The sequence below is a fragment of the Hemibagrus wyckioides genome, linkage group LG18, assembly GCF_019097595.1.
Source record: "Hemibagrus wyckioides isolate EC202008001 linkage group LG18, SWU_Hwy_1.0, whole genome shotgun sequence".
NCBI lineage: Eukaryota > Metazoa > Chordata > Actinopteri > Siluriformes > Bagridae > Hemibagrus > Hemibagrus wyckioides.
Window position 1 is genome coordinate 9,993,520 of NC_080727.1, and position 22,042 is coordinate 10,015,561.

At 38.8% G+C, this 22,042-nt stretch overlaps 1 protein-coding gene across 1 annotated transcript; it reads right to left on the reverse strand.

Annotated features, from left to right (window-relative positions):
- Positions 1-2,228: 2,228 nt before the first annotated feature.
- On the reverse strand, positions 2,229-19,301 carry agpat2 (1-acylglycerol-3-phosphate O-acyltransferase 2 (lysophosphatidic acid acyltransferase, beta)). The gene is made up of 6 exons (XM_058415112.1): positions 18,795-19,301; positions 8,948-9,081; positions 7,108-7,283; positions 6,559-6,654; positions 5,184-5,256; positions 2,229-4,303 (listed from the first exon to the last, which is right to left on the reverse strand). The coding sequence occupies exons 1-6, from the start codon at positions 18,968-18,970 to the stop codon at positions 4,146-4,148; spliced, it is 813 nt and encodes a 270-aa protein (XP_058271095.1). The 5' UTR covers positions 18,971-19,301; the 3' UTR covers positions 2,229-4,145.
- Positions 19,302-22,042: the final 2,741 nt, after the last annotated feature.

The window sequence follows — 22,042 nt, forward strand, 5'->3', positions numbered from 1 at the left end:
ATACAGTATATGGCCAAAAGTACACTCACCAATAACTTTATTAGGAACACCAGTACACCTATACATTCATGCAATCATCTAATCAACCAAAAGTGTGGCAGCAATAAAATGCATAAAATCCTGCAGATACAGGCCAGGGGCTTTAACCCTCTAACTGTTGACCACGGCAAGATTATTGGTGCCAGGCTGGTTTGAAGTGCTGATCTGGGATTTTCAGGCAGAGTAATTCTGAGTAGTTCAGTAGTTCTTTTCTTTAAAATAAAAATAAAAATCAGCTCTGTGGAGAGAAAATGCCATGATGATGAGAGAGGTCAACAGAGAATGTCTGGACTGTTTTGAACTGACAGAAAGACTACAGTATCTCATAACAGCTCTGTACTTTTGTGATGGGCAGAACCACATCTCAGGATGCGCAACATAAAAAGCCAGGGGGCAAATGAGCTACAGCAGTAGAAGAGCACATCAGGTTACACTTCTGGAACCAAGAATAGAAAGCTGAGGCTACAGTGGGCACAAACTCACCAAAACTGGAAAATGTAGCCTGGTCTGATGATTCTCTGATGGATTCTGTTGAAGCATACAGATGGTTAACAAGACCTGGCTGGTGGAAGTGGTGTAATGGTGTGGGGAATGCTTTCTTGACATATATTAGGCCTGTGAATACCAATAAATAATCACTTCAATGCCACAGACTACTTGAGTATTGATGGTGATCATGTGTATCCCTTCAAGGCCAGAATTTACCATCTATTAACGGCTCCTTCCAGCATGATAATGCTCCGTGTCAGAAAGCAAAAGTCATCTCAAATTGGTTTTACAAACATGACAATGAGTTTTGCTGTGTTTTCAGCAGCCTTCCCAATCACTAGAACTGAAGCCCATAGAACACCATAGAATTATAGTGGAATGGGACAGCATGAAGTGCAGCTGAAAAATCTGCAGGACTTGATCTCAAAGAAATGTTTTCAGCTTCTTATGGAACCCGTCCCTTGAGGAACTGAGGCTGTTTTCATTGCAAAGTGAGTTCATTCCTAGTAAAGTTTTCAGGGAGAATTTATTATAACAGTAACCTCCTCACGTTTGAATAAAGCTTTATACTAAATTTTGGAATGAGGCTGTGGAGATTTGCAAGCAGATCTGGTGTGCAATTTATGCTCCAATTCATCCCAAAGGTGTTCAGTGGAATGGTTTGCATCAAGGGGATGATTTACATCACTCCAAACCATGTCTTCATAGAGCTGGCATTGCACATAGGAGCATCATCATGCTGGAACCTCTTAGTTCCAGTGAAGGAAAATCGTAACGCTACAGAATAAATACATGCTGGGCAAACTACGACCCGTGGGCCACATATGGCCCTTTGGGCTGTTTAACCTGGGCGGCTGAGTATTTACAAAATTGTCCTAAAGGCCACATTCATTTCACCTTTTTCCTGCAATACCCTGTATTTCAGTTGTTTCCACTAGATGGCACACTCCAAACACTACCAACGCCAAGCCTCTAGTGATCATCTCTCCACAGATATTCATTCATCATGTTTGCTATTGCATTGAGCCCTACTTTAACAATGAATGGACCAATGAGGAAAAGTGGACAGTGAGTGCCGAGTTTTTAATAAGGAGTGGACAGCTAAATATTTTTTCACCACAGTCCGATCAAAAGTTTTAGGTCTCATTTGCCTAGAAACAGTCACATTTTTCAAAGAATACAGTTTCAGTCAACATTTTTCCACCAAGCATGCTTACTACGCTAGAAACCAGTCAAGGCAAGAAAGGGCGACTACTGGTCAGAGGTTAGCTGCCAATTTACTTTGTTTTCCTGACAAACTACTATTCATGAGTCAAGCAACATGGCAAGTTATTTACTGGCATTCAAATGAAAATATTCAAATGGCATTCTGTACTTTTTAATGTAATGGGTTCTACATGTAATTTATATCAGTTCACCTGCCACCTTAAATCATCATTTGCTTAAATATTGCTCTGGTATCCACATACTTTTGGCCATACAGTGCATGTTAAAGCATTTAATTACAGCTTTTTAATTTTAGCAGTACATGTTTAAAATATTGTGGCTCATGACGGCATCACAAGGGATCTAGGAAAGAACAAATCTTAACAACTGCTTGGCATTCCGAATGAAATAAATATTTATTTCAACCCAAATGAAATGGAAAAACAGGTATGGAAATGCCTAGTTTCAACAACATTAAGCACAATTAAAGTGTGTCAATCAAATATGACAACAAGCAGATATAAACAAGGAACAACTTCAAATATATATTTTGTGGTTTTTAAGAATGTTGTTCAGCTAAATTTCTCAAAAATAGAGGCTATACCTTTAAGAAAAAAGAAAGAAAAAAAAAAATCATTTTATCATTTTTAGTATACCCTGGCCAATATGGAATAGGTAACCTTAAGTAGTAAGGTATTTTTAAAAATGCAACCTTACACAAAATGAACCGAGCCGGAATTGGGTAAAAATGCAGAACACAGATCAAAACGTCGTCACCCACCCCACCCCTCTTCAATACTCTCTTCCATCACTGATCACTAATTGACTCACAGTGCTGTAAGTGGTAGCTAAGAAACTTTACACACATGGCACAAGAACACTTTATAGCATTTGTTTTGGTATATTACCTGATTATACCAATATGACAAGATTTTTTTTTTTTTTTTAATTACACATGAATAAATAATTATTAACCAAAAGGTTATTTTAAAAATCTAAATATTATTTTCATAGCAGGCCACATGTTGATTTGGAAGTGTTAAAAAACACGAATACCAAAGATTTTATAATTATCCACACACACATAGCATATGCATACATGAAGATAGCGCATGTGTGTGGTGCTAACCGAATTATGCAACCGTTTGCCTTACTTGTTTAATTTGCCAGATTGAATGCACCATTAGGTAGAAACCCATCCTGAAATGTTACCCTGAAATGCAACAAACTTTAACTCAAGGCGAATAATAATAATAATAATAATAATAATTTATAATATTAATAATAATAAATAGCCAGATTGTGGTGTTTGATCTGCCACCTGTTTAATCTGGCAGCACTGAATAAGTTTATGACACAGATTAAACGCATCACGGTGAAGCAAACAGCACCACAAATAGCTATTTCTAATTCACAACTAAAATAACTTATTAAATACTACATTTGAATAGGCTATATTTCATTTACTTATTTTTTTCAGTAGCCAAATATGCCTAGAACAATCCAACACTGCATTTCATGAAATTACCTTTACAGCTAAAGAGGTACGTTTTCCAAAACAAAGGACAAAAGGTAAAATGGCAAAAAGGCAAGAATACAAAATAAATAAAGCTAAGCAACAAAAAGGCTTATTTTTTTTACGTGCAAACTCCAATGATAAGGCTTAATTAAGGGGAAATACATTAGCAACACTGAGTACAATCAAGTGAAAAATTCCTCCGAAACCACCTACTTCTGCTTTATGGGGTAGGATTTGAAATGGTGAAAGTTTGCCACTGGTGGTAGTCAGACTTAAAGTACACTTTTTCATTGGCTGGGTCCTAAGGCAGGACTTGATGGCAAAAGACATCAATTGAACAATTAAACATGAACCAAAACTAAATGAAAAATGGTTTAAAAGAACATGGGAAGACCTAAAAGATCAGCTGCAAGTAAATGATTATCAGGGAAGGGGCTGAAAAATGTAAAATGAAACGACAAATTGTCCAGGATTTAAAAAAAAAAAGAAGCAAAGAAGAGGAAAAAGCGTCCAAAGGCATGCATGATTAATGCACATCCACAACAAACTTCCCTTCTGAAACAAACCTACTGAATAAAAATGCTCCAAACAGACTGTCTCCAATGGGCAAAGTCAAGGGTCGTTGCCCTCAACTCCACACCCATGCACTTCCAACAGTCCCAATGAGAGACCAGAGTGTACTTAGTGTATGTGTGTGTGTATATATAGGCAAGTGTGTGTGTGTGTGTGTGTGTAAAATGTGGCTTTATATGGACACTGAAGAAGATACTGGAAGTGTCTAGTTGCCACAGCTACCGTCAATCACCATGACTGCAAAGTCTCGAGCCGTCAGAGAGCATCGCGGCTATGAGAGGCAATGAGAGAGATACAGTAGATGAAGTCACCGAAATGCTCAGTGATTGGACGGCCCATTGGACTGAGGTGACTGGCCGGAGATGTCCAGAAAGGCAGTGCACATCACGGCATACGACCGGTCACAGAGTGACGACACATCATCAGATGTCAAGCCTTTTGTCGCAATTTTGGGGAGGATCTTCAGAGTGATCGTTCCTATAAGAAATTTAAGAAAGCCATCATTACAACATAACAAACCAACATTTTTCACACCACAATTACATGCAGTAGAACGCAAAGAGTCCATTAGCAAAGGCGTTTCATCCACCCACTGATTTACAGGCCACAATAATGACTAGGATGATAAGTGTTTTAAGAAAATTAACTGTATACAGAAGCTCATCGTATACACTTTTTTAACCAAGTCAAAACCTGCTTTGACGCGTGTGCACCTAACTCATCTACATGCCATATAGTCACTCTGCCACACTGTGTTTACTAAACTGTCCAAGTGGCTAGCAGATGGGCATCATGTTGTGCACTGTGACCGATGTCTACTGTTTAATGTCATAGTGAGATCTGATACACAATTAAATTAAAACAGAAATATAACTGTTCCTCCCTTGGTGACTTGTTTAGCTTGATATAGTTTAACTGATCCATACAACTCCAAGAAATCTCATAAAAATACCCAACAGTGAGTAGACAGATGTGGTGTGGTGGCAAAATGTATAACTGGACCTGACGTAAAAATCAACCAGATTTGTAATGAAGTCTCACTAAACATCTCACTTCAGTGCATCTTATGTACATTATTAGGCAGATAAACAACTTAATATTATACTTTATAATATAAGAATTAAATTCAAGAAACTCTATTGACACTTTTACCCATGAAAACAATACTTAATTTGGACATCCAGCACCTGACACTGACCCAAACAGTAGCCTCTATAATCTATGCTGTTTAAGAATGCATGTTAAATTAATCTGACAAATAAAATTACAATACAAATACAAAACAAAAAAGCAGTGAAATGATGATTTGTATATTGTCAATGATGAATAAATAAAGTTAATGCATAAAGTCTTTCACCTGATTTGAACTCTTTCTCCTTCCGAAGGTAGAAGTTGCTATAGGAGGAGAACACAATGGGAATGATGGGTGCCTATGAGTGAGTGAGAGAGAGAGAGCACGAGAGAGAGAGAGAGAGAGAGAGAGAGAGAGAGAGAGAGAGAGAGAGAATGAAAGAGTGAGAAGGTTAATAGCTGAAATAAAAATACGCAGACCATGTTATCTTCCCAGGCTAAAAATAGCCCAAGGTCAGATCTCCCAGCTGGCTCTGGTTAAAAAAAAAAAAAACTGAACTGCAGCCCAGAGATCCTTTGGAAACTGTCTGGGAAACACAGGCTACTTCTGAAGAGGGTTCTGTGCCAGGTGTATGTGAGGTCAAGTTAATGTACTTCAGAGAAACAGTGGCACCCCCTGGTGTTCACTACACTCAGCATCCTCATCCATGTACTGCACATCCCCTGCAGTCGATCTGCACTGAAGAGTAAGGTTCTGACGGGGTCACATGGGATTTTTACCGTCTAAAGTGCATTTTCTTTCTTGGAGTTCTATTTATGCTGCATCATGTGTGCAACTGGAACAAGAATCCTAACTAGAATTTTAATGATAAAAATCTGAAGTGTATAACACATGGGCTGTATTTCAGACTTTATCCTATTGCAGTAGTACTCCAGGTGGTGGTAAAAAATTTAAGAGATCTGACAGATTGTAAAGGGTGAGAATCTCATTGGATTAACAGATTATAGATGATCATATTTTAGGACTAGCTTACATACAAGGGTTCAGTTCACTACATATAGGCATGGCTGTAACACACTACAGACAGTGCAAGTGCCGCAGGTAATCTGCATCCGGTATAACTGTCGTCCCGACAAACTTTCACATATTAAGCCTAAAGTTATATTCCTGAAAAACATCATTTGCCATGTCCACCAATGATGTTGCTAACACTACAGTAGTAATTATTTCAGGAAAATACAGGGCCTCTTGAAATGGTTATTGAACAAATTGGTGGAACAGATGTGAAATTATGTACAATAATGTGACCATCAGTAAACCATTGCGACTAAGAAACTGAAATTAAAGCTTGATATTCCCAACATTTGACCTTCTTCAACCACACTCAATGGTTTACATGTGAAATCATATAATAAAGTCTAAAAGGACAAACTCATCTGCTGGCAAACTCAACTGCACTTTGTGTGACGCAAGGTTCAATGTTCCAGTGCGAATTAAATAAAAGTAGTGATCTAGGTTGAACGTAACAGCCGAGATAAAATGTGAACTTTCAAACTACATCACCTGACATTGATATGCTGCAGAGATCTCCTGTAATTGTAATTAACCTTTCATGTAGAATCAGCTGATCTGTGCTGGGTGTTAAACGTGAGCCACTTACCTGGGCCTGAACTGCCAGATGAAATGCACCCTTCTTAAATGGCAGGATGTCACCTTTCTGATTCCGTGTTCCTTCAGGAAACACCCACAGGCGGATCTGCAAAGATTGACAGATATAATATCATTATTGAATTATTATTATAGTGATGATTATTCTTTCGGAATCTAATAATAAATAATTTTATACTTGCTTTGCCAGAAGGAATTATATGTGAATAGAAAAGAATAAAATAGACATTAACAATTGTAAAACTGGAAAAATGAACACTGTGTATTATAGTTATGGTTTAATACATGTCTTCTAAATTAATATCTAATTTATTCATCTAATTCAGCAACATTTCCAACAAGGCAATCATACTCTAGGTGACTTAAAAGTTTAAACAATTAAAATATTTAAGACACGACTCCAGACAAAGTATCCCACCAAAAAACCAAGCAGGAAGAAATTAAACTCTACATGTTGAACCATAACGTTTTCATTTAAAAGCAGTCCCTACTTTGAATTGAATATCAGCCCATGGCTTATCTGAAGGTTAGTGAAGCACACCTTGTCGTGCAGCATGATCTTGGCAGTGTCAGCCATGACGCTCTTAGCATCACTAGTTTTCTTGCGGTTGATGAACACGATGCCCCCTAGCCAGCACACCAAGCCCACTGTTCCTGCCCACAGCAGCTCCTTCTTGGCAATAGTGGCGCAGCGATCAGGCAAAACCTCCATCATACCTACATGGATCAAAAGAACCAGGAATTATCAAGACCTTGCCCCTGTTAAATCTTACATTTGGGTGAAATCTTGGGTGAGCTAGACAGTTGAGATAGGAAGCTGTTCAGTTATTTCTACAGGTCTTAAATTCTTAAGGCCACTTGTGACTAGATTTCAGGGGACAATATCACTTTCAACATAAAGATGATTTAGGTTTCATTTAGTTACTCAATCCATCCTGCTAGTCTCTAAATAATGAAAAATGTTCATTAGGGATTAGGCAGGGTGGAATAGACAAGTTGAAAGGAATTATTGTTACTATCAGCATTAACAAAAACACACTAACATCTGTACACCTGAATAATAGGGTACAGGTATTCCTATTAAAGTGACTAGCGAGTGTATGTATATCCCATTGAGTGGTTCTGTGCTTTATTGATAGTGTGAGATTTTTCCATTTTCATCCTGAGGATTGTTAAACATTGTATTCTGATTTCGGAATCAGACAATAGACATACAAGCTGAATAAACTTGACAATAACAGAATTAATTGCTATGATGTCTTCTCTGAGGCTTCTCTAAAAGGTTAATGTATCCAAAAGAAGTCCTGACAATATTGTCCTCTCAGTTTCTCTATAAATCCTCTCTGAGTCACAGATTCAATTTAGCTCAACATTTATTAACATAATCCATGTGTATTGTGTTCATTACCCATATTAAGCAATTAAAAGAATTAACAACAACGGGGATCATTTATCAAGCTGAATATGAACAGATTTATTTGCAAATAGTTGTATGCTGACACAGGAAATTTGTATTTAGGAATATTCTGTCATTTCGAAAAAGTGTTCACATCATAAGAAAAGTGGCAGCTGAGTGGTTCAGGCATTGGACTATTCATTGGAAGGCTGCGAGGTTGAATCCCAGGTCCACCAAGCTGCCACTGCTGGGTCCTTGAGCAAGGCTCTTATCCCTCAAGTGCTCACTTGTAAAAATGAGATAAATGTAGGTCGCTCTGAATAAGGGCGTCTGCCAAATGCCGTAAATGTAAATCCTCCTCATGTTTCTGAGTGTTTCAAATCATAATTTACATGAAGTACACTTTTATATATCGATTATAGACCCTTTTTCTGTTAGTAAACATTGTGACTTTTTTGTGGGCGGAGCTTAGGTGGAGAACGATTTCCCTGACTACTTTACAAATTGTAATCAATCACTTGTAATCAAGTTTTGTTAGTTTGTTTTTTGTTTTAAACAATGACTGGTCAAAATCCGAATTTATCTGACTATATTAGGTCACTCACTGTCCAGGACCGTGAAAGATATTTGAAAAAATTAACTTTACTGGACGGAACCGACCCGTACACTTTGATTGATGGATGATGTGACAGGATTACATCCGGTTGAGTGGCCTGACATCTACAGTAAAAACTGAAGGCATATAAATCATTAGATTCCTATAACTATGTGCTGAATGGGCATGTACAGGACTTAAAATACAAAGATCTAACTGACGAGTTTTGTGTAGTGACCCAGCTAGCACCAAGGGCAGAAGACCACTATGTACCAGGCTTGGGTGTCAGCACAAAAAGGGTCTATACTATGCAAGTTTAATCCATTCTGCACTCTCTATGTCTAAAGAGAGAATATGTTATTGTTTGTGTGCGTGTGTGTGTGTACGCACCCAGCACATCCAGAGATGACTGGTGGTTGGAGATGATTACATACGGTCCCTCGGTCTGCAAGTGCTCCCAGCCACTGACCTCATAGCGTAGACCCAGGAAATACTTTACATGCCGCACCAAGAAGCGAATAATCCTATGGCACAAGGAAAAACAAAAGTGGTTTGTTTAAAATGTTTTGTTCCAATGCAATTGTTCCAATTGTTTCAATCTGGCCTAAATGAGGGGTTTGTGGTGCTGCAAATAGACCACTATTTTACAGGATTCAAACCCTATATACTGTTTCCTAACACTGAATATCTGAACATGTCAACTACTCAGATGGGAGTAAAAGGCTCCATTTCAGTCCGGTATAAGGCTTTGCATTGTAGTAGGGGTGTTAGGAGTCATTCCGGTCACAATTCAAAACATTAGCATTACAGCTTGATTCTGAGATTATTCTGAACATAATTCTGAAAAATGACTCCTTTTTAATTCCATATAATAGATGCAATGCAAAACAACGTGCATTTTTCTCTCTTTAAAATTTTATAAATGTTTTTTTTTAAAAATACTATCAACACATTTTATTTTATAATGAATTATATTGTTTAAATACTGAGAATTATTGTCTGCTAAAATACCCGAGTTATTCTGCCTTGTTCTCAGGCGCTACAGGTCGCAGTAATGCAGCTGCAGGATTGGTTAGTGAAGATGAATGAAAGTTTAATGCAAAATGCAATCACATTTAATTGAACGAATCAACTTACAGTTAAAGACTACGTATAATAATGGATATAATAAAGCTACAAAGATGTTTATTAAAGATTCTGTTATCAGATGCCCCAGATCATAACATCAACAGGAAGAGAGGCCAGCTTGTGGCCTCCAAGTATTCACCCTCCTCAGACTTCAGTTAGAGAACCTAAACAAACAGCATCATGAAGAGTTAGGAGCTATCAAAACATGTATAGTGCAAAGTTCTGGGAAAGGACCAGGATAAATATTTGAACATCCTGTAAAGCACTATACCGTATTTAGGAGTGCATTAATCAGAGAAGAAAACAAAATGCCAAACTAAAATGTTCACAGGACATCCATAGGTCTGTGAAATCTGCACTTTGTGGATGTGACGAGAAAAAAGAAAAAGCTTGCCAAAAGCATGTTGGACCCTCAGTGAACATGGAACAGTGATGCACCGAATGAAGCAAATGGTCCGAATGAGATCAACATCGAGAGACTGGAGATTGATGATGAGAGCATCACATTACGCATAAATCAAGACCCTGCGAGTATGAGCATGTCTATCTAATTAAAGATATGCAGTAAGTGCTAGTAAGTAAAAAGCTCTTTTCATCTAAAAGATATGTTAAGTCCATTTCAATTCCAAGTTTTAATTTAAATAAATAAATAAATAAATAAATAAATAAATAAACAACATGGGTGTATGTGAGAATACTTATGCAACATCCAGTGAGCAGCAGTTCAGCTAGACTGGCTCAAAGTCTACAGTATCAAATCACTCTTTACAACTATCATGAGTATAAAAGCATGTCAGAACACCTCAAAGCTTGAGGCAAAACTCTGAATCTATCAGACAAGCACAGGAACCTGACAGCACAAGCTTACTGCATCAGGACAGTTTAAGATTGGAAAGATTTTGCTGGGCTTTTTTCTAATATTGCCAAAGATGTTTTTCCAAAAATTGGTTAACGTGCGCCCTGCAATATTTCAGAGAGCCAAATATATTTTTGTCATTTTTTCTCATTCTATCTTTGTATTCATGACTATGAGAGGCATTATTTAAACAACAGTAAGGGTTTTGTTCTTACAAAAACCCATCAGGCGACTGCACTGTAAAGCAGCCTTTGTGCGACTTTGACTTTGAGCCTGGTGAATTGTCTGGGAAAAGCGGGTGAATAATAATAATAATAAAAGCTATGACAAATGAATGTCATACTATACATGCATATCCCATGACCTTTGCACACACATACATCCATATCTTCAAATAAATCAGGGCTGGAATGGTGTGTGTTGAGGACAAAGTGCAACCACAGTTACATATGGCTAAAACAGCACACAAGGTGGCATAGAACTGATAATAATATCTGATACACATAAGCAACCTACACACAAAAAATCCATATAAACATAATTACAATAAAATTTGGGTTCCTGCTTTCTGGATGCTTCATTGCCTAAATACACCGGCACCTTAAACCTCAGTGTGCATTGTGGATATATTCTACAGCAAGAAAAATATTTATCATGTTTAAAGCGTTCTTCTTTTTATAGCTTGCTTCCTTCTGACTGGGATTTTCATGTACGACTCCTTTATCTTGCCTTATGACAGTGCGAATTAAAGCGGATTACATGTTACTATCCAGTGTGATAAGCCACATGCGATTAGGATAATCCTGTCATAAGAGGCTAAAACCATGGACGTATTTATTTGAAACCCAAATGGATCACTGTTGAGCATACAGTGCGATAAGTGGGGTTTAAAAGCCACTGTTTTAAAAATGTTACTATTTTGTGCACTTATGGAGTAGGGCGCCAAACAATATTTCCAAAAATGAACAAATTTTAGTAGTCATTAAGTACATAAAAAAAAACCCTGCAATTTAAGAGAATGCTGCTGATCATCCCTCATGGTATTTATTTTGCTGTACCTTAACTAGTGATACATAGCAGAAGTATGTGAAAAAATTGTCACAGTAAAGAGCAAACGTTTTGTCACTAACAATTCCCAGAAGCCAGCTGGGGAGAATTTTAGTTACTGAAATATGTCTTTTCAGATATTCCTGCAGCACAGTTGCAGCTCATCCATAGACAGATATTAACCGATGTTCCATTGATTTGCTTTCCTTTCTAGATTCTGCCCACCTTGGGCCAAGAAACACACTGCCATGGTCAGTTCCACAGACTTGTACCTTATGAGTAACAGAGGAACAACAATTGTTCCTCAGCAATATTTTTAAAATACTCTGTAGCTACGAACATCCTGCAAATAATCAGAATAAACTCTAATAAATTTCTGCAAACAAAGCTGAGTCCATACACTGTGTATAAGATGAACGGAACTGTTTCTTTCATATGGCATAAAATATGTGGCATAAGATTGGAAGTGGGGAAAGGGGAGAGTCACTGGGCACCACAGTGTGCTTTTCTGACTGGGAAAAATGTGCTTCTCTTTTCCAATGCCTGAAATTTTTCAGCTACTTTCAGGCCTTTTGTGTTGTTTGTGAGACAATGGGCTGGAAATGGTCCTAATTATCACACCTGCTGTAGTAAATACAGCTGAATAAAGGTACGTCTTAAACTGCTCAAAATTAGCTACTAGTCTGATACGATGGATGGCCGCATGCGGTCATCACTCAACTAACTATTATGGGGTTTGTTTGACTTGCTATGCTGTCAAATAATGTTATCCTGACCCACTAAAACATATGGTCACAGGCTGCTTCAGGGTTTAAATGTTTACTCTCGCTTGCTGCTGTGGTCTCTGGTTGCTTGGATTTGGAACTTGGGAGCTGACCTTTTTTCTGAAGCCCATCATGCCAAAATGTATAAAGCTGTTCTGGTGAAATGAGCAATGCAGATCTTCAGCTGATCTAGAGGCGTGTGTATATCTGCATTGCAACAGAGACAGTATGCAGATAAGCCAACATGCACACCTTGTGTGTTATTTACATAGCAGTATGTTAGGCAACTGCTGTCTGGTTGAGGAGTACAGAACCCTTCCAGGATAATATACATCGCAGACACTTGTACATCTAACAGAAACACCTGTAGATCTGCTCATTTATGCCGTTATCCAATCAGCCAATGATGTGGCAGCGTACAATGTGCAAATTCATTCAGATTACAATGTCAAGAGCTTGGGATTTTTATTTTATTTATTACACACAGCAGTCTGCACACAGAATGTACAGTTGTTCCTATTAAAGTGGTGAGTGTATTTTAAGTTTGTTTGTTAATGTTAATAAAAATGAATTAAAATAATTTAGTCTCAGACGTCAAAAATACAGCAGCAGCTCAGTGGTTAAGGTGTTAGGCTACTGATTGGAAGGTTGTGAGTTCAAATCCCAGGTTCACCAAGCTGCCACTGCTGAGCAATGTCCTTAACCCTCAATCGCTCAGTTGTATAAAATGAAGAAAAAAAGAAAAGAAAAGTAAAAGTCACTCTAGATAAGGGTTTAGCCTCCTGGTGGTCTAGTGGCAGGATCCCATGCTCTCACTGTTACAGCCCAGGTTCGATTCCCGGGCAGGGAGCTAACCCAGCCATGGAAGAGTTAACCCTCAGTGCCCAGATTAAATGGGGGGGTTGTGTTAGGAAGGGCATCCAGCATAAAACCTGTGCCAAATCGAAACATGCGTTTCGATTGTGTAAAATGTTCCACTGTGGCAACCCCAAACTGGGAGCAGCCGAAAGTACAACAACTCTAAATAAGGGTTTCTGTTATTATAAGGGTTAAGTTATGTTAAGATAAGGGTAAAGTTATTTTATTCATGGGTCACCCATAAAAATACAACTAAAATGATGCGTCCCATTGCAGGAACACTATAGCAAGGCACACCTGCAGCAAGCTTTCCACACAGGCCTTCCTTCCATCTTTTGCACTCCTGCACAGCAGGAACCTGCAGCAAAAAACTGATTTTCCCTCCAGTATAATTCTTTAATCTGTCTGCAAACCTGGCATCAATCCTATGTGGTGCTATATAGAGCACAAGGCCTCTGGAAAGTGCTGATGTGCAGCAATAAGTGAGCAAGACAGATGGGTTAGGATGCAGTTCCGCCTGTCAGAGTGGGCATGAAATGCATGTTCACACAGCTATATATTATTTCCCTTGACCAAGACCACTATTTAAAACTAATAACAGCGTTTGACTTAGTGCGTAGCTTGTGGTAGTTGGTTTGCAGAAGGCGGGGTTTATTTGCCAGCTCAAATAATTCAGGTTACATAACTGTTCCAATTGTGATCACTTTTAATATCTGATAGCACAGTTCTTGATGATTTAAAACGTTGAAGTATTTTCTTTTTTTTCACCAACTAAAAAGACTAAATGAATTTAGTTTCCTGCCTGCTAGTGAACATGTTTAAATTAAATACACGCATGTCTGAAGGCATCATTGTGAACATTACAACCCTATGTGGCTTATAGTATTGTATTATTTGACAAGACTCTTGATTCGAAATGGCCTTATATTAAACAATGTATTAGTGATCAAGCTGTATATTATGATGAACAACCTGCTTTATTATGCTTAATCAAGCCCACATACGGTTCTCTCTAAAGAAAAAAGTTCTGCTTGATTTCAACCAGAAATGCAACAAGGGTTTAAGAAATAAAAAATCTCCTAAGCAGTCGGTTTTGCATTAGCTTATTACACTAATTTACTGACTAGGGAGAAGCAACAAAACACACTTTACAATCATGCCGATTGGGAACTTCAAATACATTAGTGAACAATTCAAGCACTAGAGAGATCTATGTGACTTAAAAGTGCAACTACCTGTAATCTGTCCAATATAACAATTAAGAATCAGCAGAAAGCTGCCAGGAAAAACAAGAAAAGTGTGCTGTTCTGGCCAGCACTGCTTCTTCTGTGCATTGATATCATGCATGCTAAATTATGAACAGCAAAGGAGTGGCAGCAGAGGTAACAATGCAACACTGTAGAGAGAGAGAGTAGAGATTACATGCAGTCCATCGTCCTCTGCCTGGAGGAACAGAGGTTACAGCAGTATGATTCAGAGGATTGCAAACTCTCTGGAGAGTTGCAGCTGGACACAAAATGGGATGAGAACCAGTGGAGTAAAGAGCTTCACCATGTGACTACAGTGAGGCAATAATAATAACCAAATAACCCTAAAGCACATTAGTGATGCTGGTGCACCATTCAATACATAATTAAAGCACCAATTCAATACATAACTAACAATGCTTTAAAGGGTACATCTGCCCAAACTGTATAGTTTCAACTGTAGGCACATTCATACACAACATTATTGCTGTATTGTATTACTACTTTTAAGTATTTTTAAGTCAAAATCAAAGCTTGTACATCTCTACAAGCTGAGAATACTGTTTGGCTGAATCGGTCTTGCTGGCCCATTTTATGTAAGAGGGGGGGATTTCTGTCCCTCTGTGGGTGCTGACCTTTCAATTGTCCAAACACAGAAGCAGCTGCAGCCTCTGCTCTGGACAAACAGAGTGAGAAATACAGTCATTCTGTTTAACTGCATGTTTATGGATCATTACTCTTACTACTATTATTATTATTATTACTGTAAATCATATTACTGTTTAATATATTGTTCATATCTGTTAGCTAGATTTGTTAAGTTAATGGAATCATAACTTTAAGTAGCCAGTTATGGACGGCTATTAGACATCATACACTATATGGCCAAAAGCATGTGGACACCCGACACCTGGGTGAGGAGGCTTGGGGTGCAGTCAGCATTCCAGTTCATCCCGAAGGTCAGGGCTCGGTGCAGTTCTTATACTCCAACTTTGGCACAGTGTGTCTTAATAGAGCTCGCTTTGTGCAAGGGGCATTGTCATGCTGGTACAGGTTTGGCCCTCATGAAGGGGAATTGTAATGCTACCGTATACAAAGACTTCCTATACTATTGTGCACTTTCAGTTTGAGGAAGAACTACTAATGGCCATATAAAGGGTTTTTTTCCCCCGTTATATGTATTTGTAATTCCCATTCATTTGTGCACTTTAAAAGTAACGGGGAAATAAAAAAAAAAACCCCTACTGACCTTGACTTGTCTCTCCTTATCTCACAGACACACACACACACTTCTCTGCAGAGTACATCAACAAAGGTCAGCCTGACCCATCATTCTGACAGTGAAAATAATGACAGGCTGTTTAAATATACGTTTATTATCAAAGCGCAAGGTAAAATAAAGGTTCTTACTTGCACAAATAACCAGCAAAATATGTAGAACTTTATGTAAAACCATTGTTTTCGCCAAGATCTCAGCAACTGTGGTTGACTCTGGCTAACAAGTGACCTTTAAAAGAAAGTACCACTAAAAGCTATCATGTACAAATTACTTTTAGGTGGCTAGAAAAACCCTTCGTCCCTTCATACACATCTCTGAATAGCAATTCTCTGGTGTAACTAGGTCAGAATTTCACACCTCATTCTTTGCAAGAAATACTGTTGTATTTTTCCAAAAAAAAAAAAAAAGAGAGAGAGAGATAATACACTCTTTCCCTCAATTTCATTTGGGTTTTTCTGTCTTAAGCTGTATATAAGAGAAGGAAGGAAGAAAAAGGGAAACTTTTAACTTTTAACCTTTGTACACATACACACACACACAGATTCATCAAGCCTAGCCTTCTTCCTCCATTACTCTATGGTGTAGTAATGCTCACATGCCACTGTAGGAATTTTCAACAGTAGACAATGCCTTTTTCACCAATTTGTGCTATAGTAGCTCTTCTGTTGGCTTGGTCTAGCCTAGCTAGCCTTCGCTCCCCACACCTTGGCCCATGACCCTGCCACCAGTTCACTGTCTGTCCTTCCTTGGCCCACTTTTGGTAGGTACTAACCACTGTATACCAGAAACACCTCACAAGACCTGCTTCACCAAGTAATCTGGCAATCACTATTTAACCCTTGTCAAAGATCCTTATGCAAGCACATGAACTCCATTTTTTTATTTATATATTTGGCCATACTGGTTTGAATTGACAGAAAAGCTACAGTAACTCAGATAAATACTCAATTGCAATGACCTGAAAAGCATCTCAGAATACACAACACGTCAAACCTTAGGCAGGTGGAATTACAACAACAAATTCTGTCAGCCAAGAACAGAACATTAAGGGTGAAGTGGGCACAGGCTCGCCTTTAGTGTTTAGAGTTGAGGTTTTGAAACCTTGTGTGTTTGAGGAAGAGTACACAGCTGAGAATGTGAGAACTGGACAGAGGCCTTCACATGTTCTTTCAGTATTGATGAAGCAACAAATAAGCCTCAGAAGTTGGAAACTGAAACAGCCTAGTAACAAATATCGCAACTTTTTGAGCACACCTTAGTGACCATATTGTACTTGAAATGCCTTACATCACAACTGCTGATAAACTAGTTGAAAGACTATGTGCGCTCAACTCACTATCAGTGTATAATGCCCTGCTATAAATAATAATCTCTTATTTTCTTTTCTGAAACTATATTCTATGATCTTATACACCGATCAGGCATAACATTATGAGCATTGAGAGGTGAAGTGAATAACACTGATGATCTCATCATGACACCTGTTAGTGGGTGGGATATATTAGACAGCAAGTGAACATTGTGTCCTCAAAGTTGATGTGTTAGAAGCAGGAAAAATGGACAAGCATAAGGATTTGAGCGAGTTTGACAAGGGCCAAATTGTGATGGCTAGACGACTGGATCAGAGCATCTCCAAAACTGCAGCTCTTGTGGGGTGTTCCTGGTCTGCAGTGGTCAGTATCTATCAAAAGTGGTCCAAGGAAGGAACAGCGGTGAACCGGAGACAGGGTCATGGGACGGCCAAGGCTCACTGCTGCACATGGGGGGCAAAGGCAGGCCCGTGTGATCCGATCCAACAGGCGAGCTACTGTTACTCAAATTGCTGAAGAAGTTAATGCTGGTTCTGATAGAAAGTTGCCAGAATACACAGTGCATGACGGGTCAGCAAAAGAGGGACCAACACAATATTAGGCGGGTGGTCATAATGTTATGCCTGATCGGTGTATTCTCAATGAAAATATTCCATCATCAGGTGCCTTGATTTGAGATATGATATGTCAGGGATCATGATAAATAAATGAATTAGTAAATGAGGTCGTCTCCTGACTTTCTGATCATGCTTTAACTACTTTCCTTAAGGAAAAAAAAGTTGCCAATAAATCTCAGTTACATACATAACCAACAAACAAAATCATGAGTCTAATTGATTAGCTCAGGGTCCACAGTTACCCAACAACAAAGTTCTTACAACAAACTCGGAGGCACAATTGCAAAAGACCCACAGAAATCTAGTTCTAGGATAAGGATCAGCTGAACTGTTTGAGTCAACGTGGCTGTCCGGTCCACTATTGACCCATGTGGCACAGCAGCTCGGGTCTGATTTGACCCTGTTATTATACATCAACTCTTTAAATTCACTAAACACCAGTTGATTCTAAACCAAAACATCTATCTATCTGTCACTGCATAAAGGATGTGCACTCATTTCTTGTCAAGAAAAGACCTGCAGATGTGTTTCAGTTCACCTCATATTGATATTTTTAGCTTAAATGTCAAAAAAAAAGAGTCTTAGCAAACATGATACCAACACTGTTTCGAAGCATTATTATTATTATTATTATTATTATTATTATTATTATGTTAAGAATTTACCCTTAGGCCTAACTAGTTGCTTTGTTTTTGCCATGTTGTAGTGATTATCTCAGTGAATAAAATAAAGGCAGTACAGCACGCTGGGAATGTCAGCCCGGAGGCCATGACTGAGAGCCTAGCCTAGCAGAGCTAGCAAACTGCTTAGGATTGGATCAAGCAGCCATGGAACATCTGGCTGAACAAAACCGAGCTCCTAGACAATACAACAGTCCCTTCCTATCTGAAACTGGCATATTAGCTACAACAAATTGCCCACGTTATGCCTGGTTAATGCACATATTTAGTCCTTCCTGTATAACGGACGTGTAAATTAGCTGGTTTAGCAAAGAAATAACTCCACACTGCGGGTATCTACTGAAAGCATCTCCATGCCACCGAAATCCTGCTTGGTTTCTGACGCTTAACATTTAGCACAGTTGGCTAACGGCTCGGTGCAATGCCGTGCCAAGCTCCGTTCATTACTCACCGCATGTTCTCCACGTCCCGGCCGCCGCTTTTCACGATACAAATGGGAATGGCGATCATAGCCAACAGCATCATGTAAGCCACGTAGAAACATTTCTTGAAATAGAAAACGAACGTGGTGCTGGTCCAAAACAGGACCGGCACAACGAGCAGCGGCAGGAGCCACAAAACCTCCATACCGCTTCCTCACACACATATACACTCTCACTCTCACTCACTCACTCTCACACACACACACACCACTGAGCTCGTACTGCGTGTAATAGGCAAGAGATGAACCTGAGCGACGCCTACATTGAACTTCACATCGATAAAACACTTGAGCAACCACGACTACGTCAAAAATCGGGCGGAACGGAAAATGGCAAAGAGACGTGCACGATGAAGTCAAAAGTCAGGCTGTGTGTGTATATATACATATAACCGCGAGGTCCACAAGGAAATGTGGGCTTCTCAGACCGGAGAGCACGCGGCGAAAGGTTTTCTAGGCATTTCCGGGTTCTCGTTGTTTACGTTCCACGTCATAGCTTTATGTGTGCCTCAGAAAATGAAGCGGGATCTTTTCTTTCCGTTAAGCATCATTATGTGTTTATATGATGTCACTAGTCTGACGATGATCTTGAAGAAGATTAGACCAGGTCGTGTTTGAAATAGGCAGAAGGTTCCAGAATCATCGAGTCTTTATCTGGATGATGACACACTGTTTTACGATTATCGTTGGAAATTGATGTGTGCAGCTGTGGTGACGTGTGCAGGGTTGCTTCACCTCTGCTGGGTGTCTTTTATCGTCACTAGGCATAATAACTATTTGAATAATTAATATCTTTTTTTTTTTATGTCAATGTCATTATGGGGAAGTCTGTTTGGCACGACAGGAGAGCGAGTAGTTCGGGTTTCCTACACCAATGTCAGAAATCTGATCATGAAATTCAGAAAAGAACTAAATACAAAATATATATACATACAGATGAACAAATATAGTACATGCATACAAAAGCATTAGATACACCGATCAGGCATAACATTTTGAGCACTGAGAGGTGAAGTGAATAACACTATCTCCTCATCATGGCACCTGTTAGTGGGTGGGATATATTAGGCAGCAAGTGAACATTTTGTCCTCAAAGTTGATGTGTTAGAAGCAGAACTGCAGCTCTTGTGGGGTGTTCCTGGTCTGCAGTGGTCAGTATCTATCAAAAGTATCCTTTAAGTCCTGTAAAAGATCTGCTGTTAACATCTTGGTGCCAGATACTACAGCACACCTCATGGATCTAGTGGAGTCCATGCCTCAAAAGGTCAGGGCTGTTTTGGCAGTAAAAGGGGGAACAACACAATATTAGGCGAGTGGACATAATGTTATGGTTGATCACATAATTATAAATTATTATTCAAGAGTCTAAATGCACTTGAAATGCATGGCATTACTAATAACTGTTTGTTTGTTCAACTGCCTATGTGTAAGAGGTGCCAGTCAGTCCTTGAAGCTGGAATTAAACTGTTTTCTTGTGAAGAACTGGCACTTCTACTAGTAAGGGTAGAAAAGCTGAAAAATCTTCCATTCACATAAATAGATTTTGTACCTGGGGTTGTGATGATTTAGGCATGCTTCTGCAGTTTTGCTAATTTGATCCTTGGTGATTGAGCTGTGATAGGTAAAGTTAGTACATATTCAAGGACAATGAGAGATAGCTCAGGATAAGTGCAAAGAATAGCAAAAACTCCAATCTTCTTAATGTGAAATAAAACGAATAGTTATTTATTGTCACAATTTGTTTTTTTAGCTGCCCCAGTTCAGATAATCTTGTATAATCATGCCCGATATATGATGACAGGTTTCCAGTGTGTTCTGATTATTGGTCTGGGAGTGTGTTATATGCAGAACTTTACACTTCGTTGGATTTTTTTTTTTTTTTGTGATCTAGTTATTCTGGTTTACCCCACAGTGTTCTAGATAAGTGATAACCTATAGTTTCTTGGGCTAATCCACAAATAGGTTATTGCCAGTCAAAAAAAGAAACAGCCCAGGTAATGTACCTTCTGATGAAATATAGTAATAAAGCTGCAAATCTATGGAATCAGACATGGTCTTATGCCAAGGTCCAAAAGATAACAGATTACTGTTCTTTGGTAAATAGCATCAAAAGTCTGAAACAAGTTAGTTATTAAAGTGCATACCAAGCCAGGCATGTAGACTGTGGTAACAGTTTGTACTCTGATCACAATATTACAACAGAGCCTGACACTTGTCTCCTGCTATGGCTCTCCTTATCCTCTAGACCAATCAGATTCATCCTGATGCTCTACTTCTGCTTTGCTTTGCTTATGACTAACCTCCCAATGCTAAACATAAACTTACATGGACACCATGAAGAGTTTCAAAAAAGATCTAAGCACAGATCTAAACACCCATTCATCTAAGCACAGAGCTATGAATGTGATTATTGTAGCTTTTATTTAGATTTTATATTTGCATATTTGCTGTAGTAGATTCTTTAAACTGCAGTAATGTTTGGGGCAGTGGTGTCTCAAGTCGTTAAGGCTCTGGGTGTTTACTCGGAGGATCAGGGTTCAAGCCCCAGCACCACCAAGCTTCACTGTTGGGTAATTGAGCAAGGCTCTTAACTTAAGCTGCTCCAGGGGTGATGTATCTGACCCCAAATTCCTCAGCTGGGATAGAATTCCACTGTGTATGTATGTGAGGCGATCATAAAGGTTTCATGCCCTCAGTTCTAATGATGTTATGGGTTAGAACCAGAGAGAAATCTTAATTTAAAGGTATAGAATAGTAGTTTCTAGAATGTGCACAAAAGGAAGAAATAACATTGGAATATTTTTTATTTCATTTCATTGTCTGTACCGCTTATCTGATCTATCCTCGGGTCACGGGGAGCCTGTGCCTATCTCAGGCATCATCGGGCATCAAGGCAGGATACACCCTGGACGGAGTGCCAACCCATCGCAGGGCAACATTGGAAAATGTGTCTTATTATATTATTAGTAAAACTGTGCAACTGTTCATCTGAGATGCTTTTCTGCTCACCACAGTTGTACAGAGTTGTTTTATTGGTTATTTGATGTTAGAATTGACAGCAGATCCATGTCTGCAATTGCATCCCATGTGGACTCACATTTCACAGTGCTTAACCAAAGCCTTTTCCCCTATCTGAAGGGTAGTTACTATAAACAACTGTACACTGTTCACTCTAGTTCACTCTAGTGATTTGAATGTGGGTTGTTTAAGTCATATTC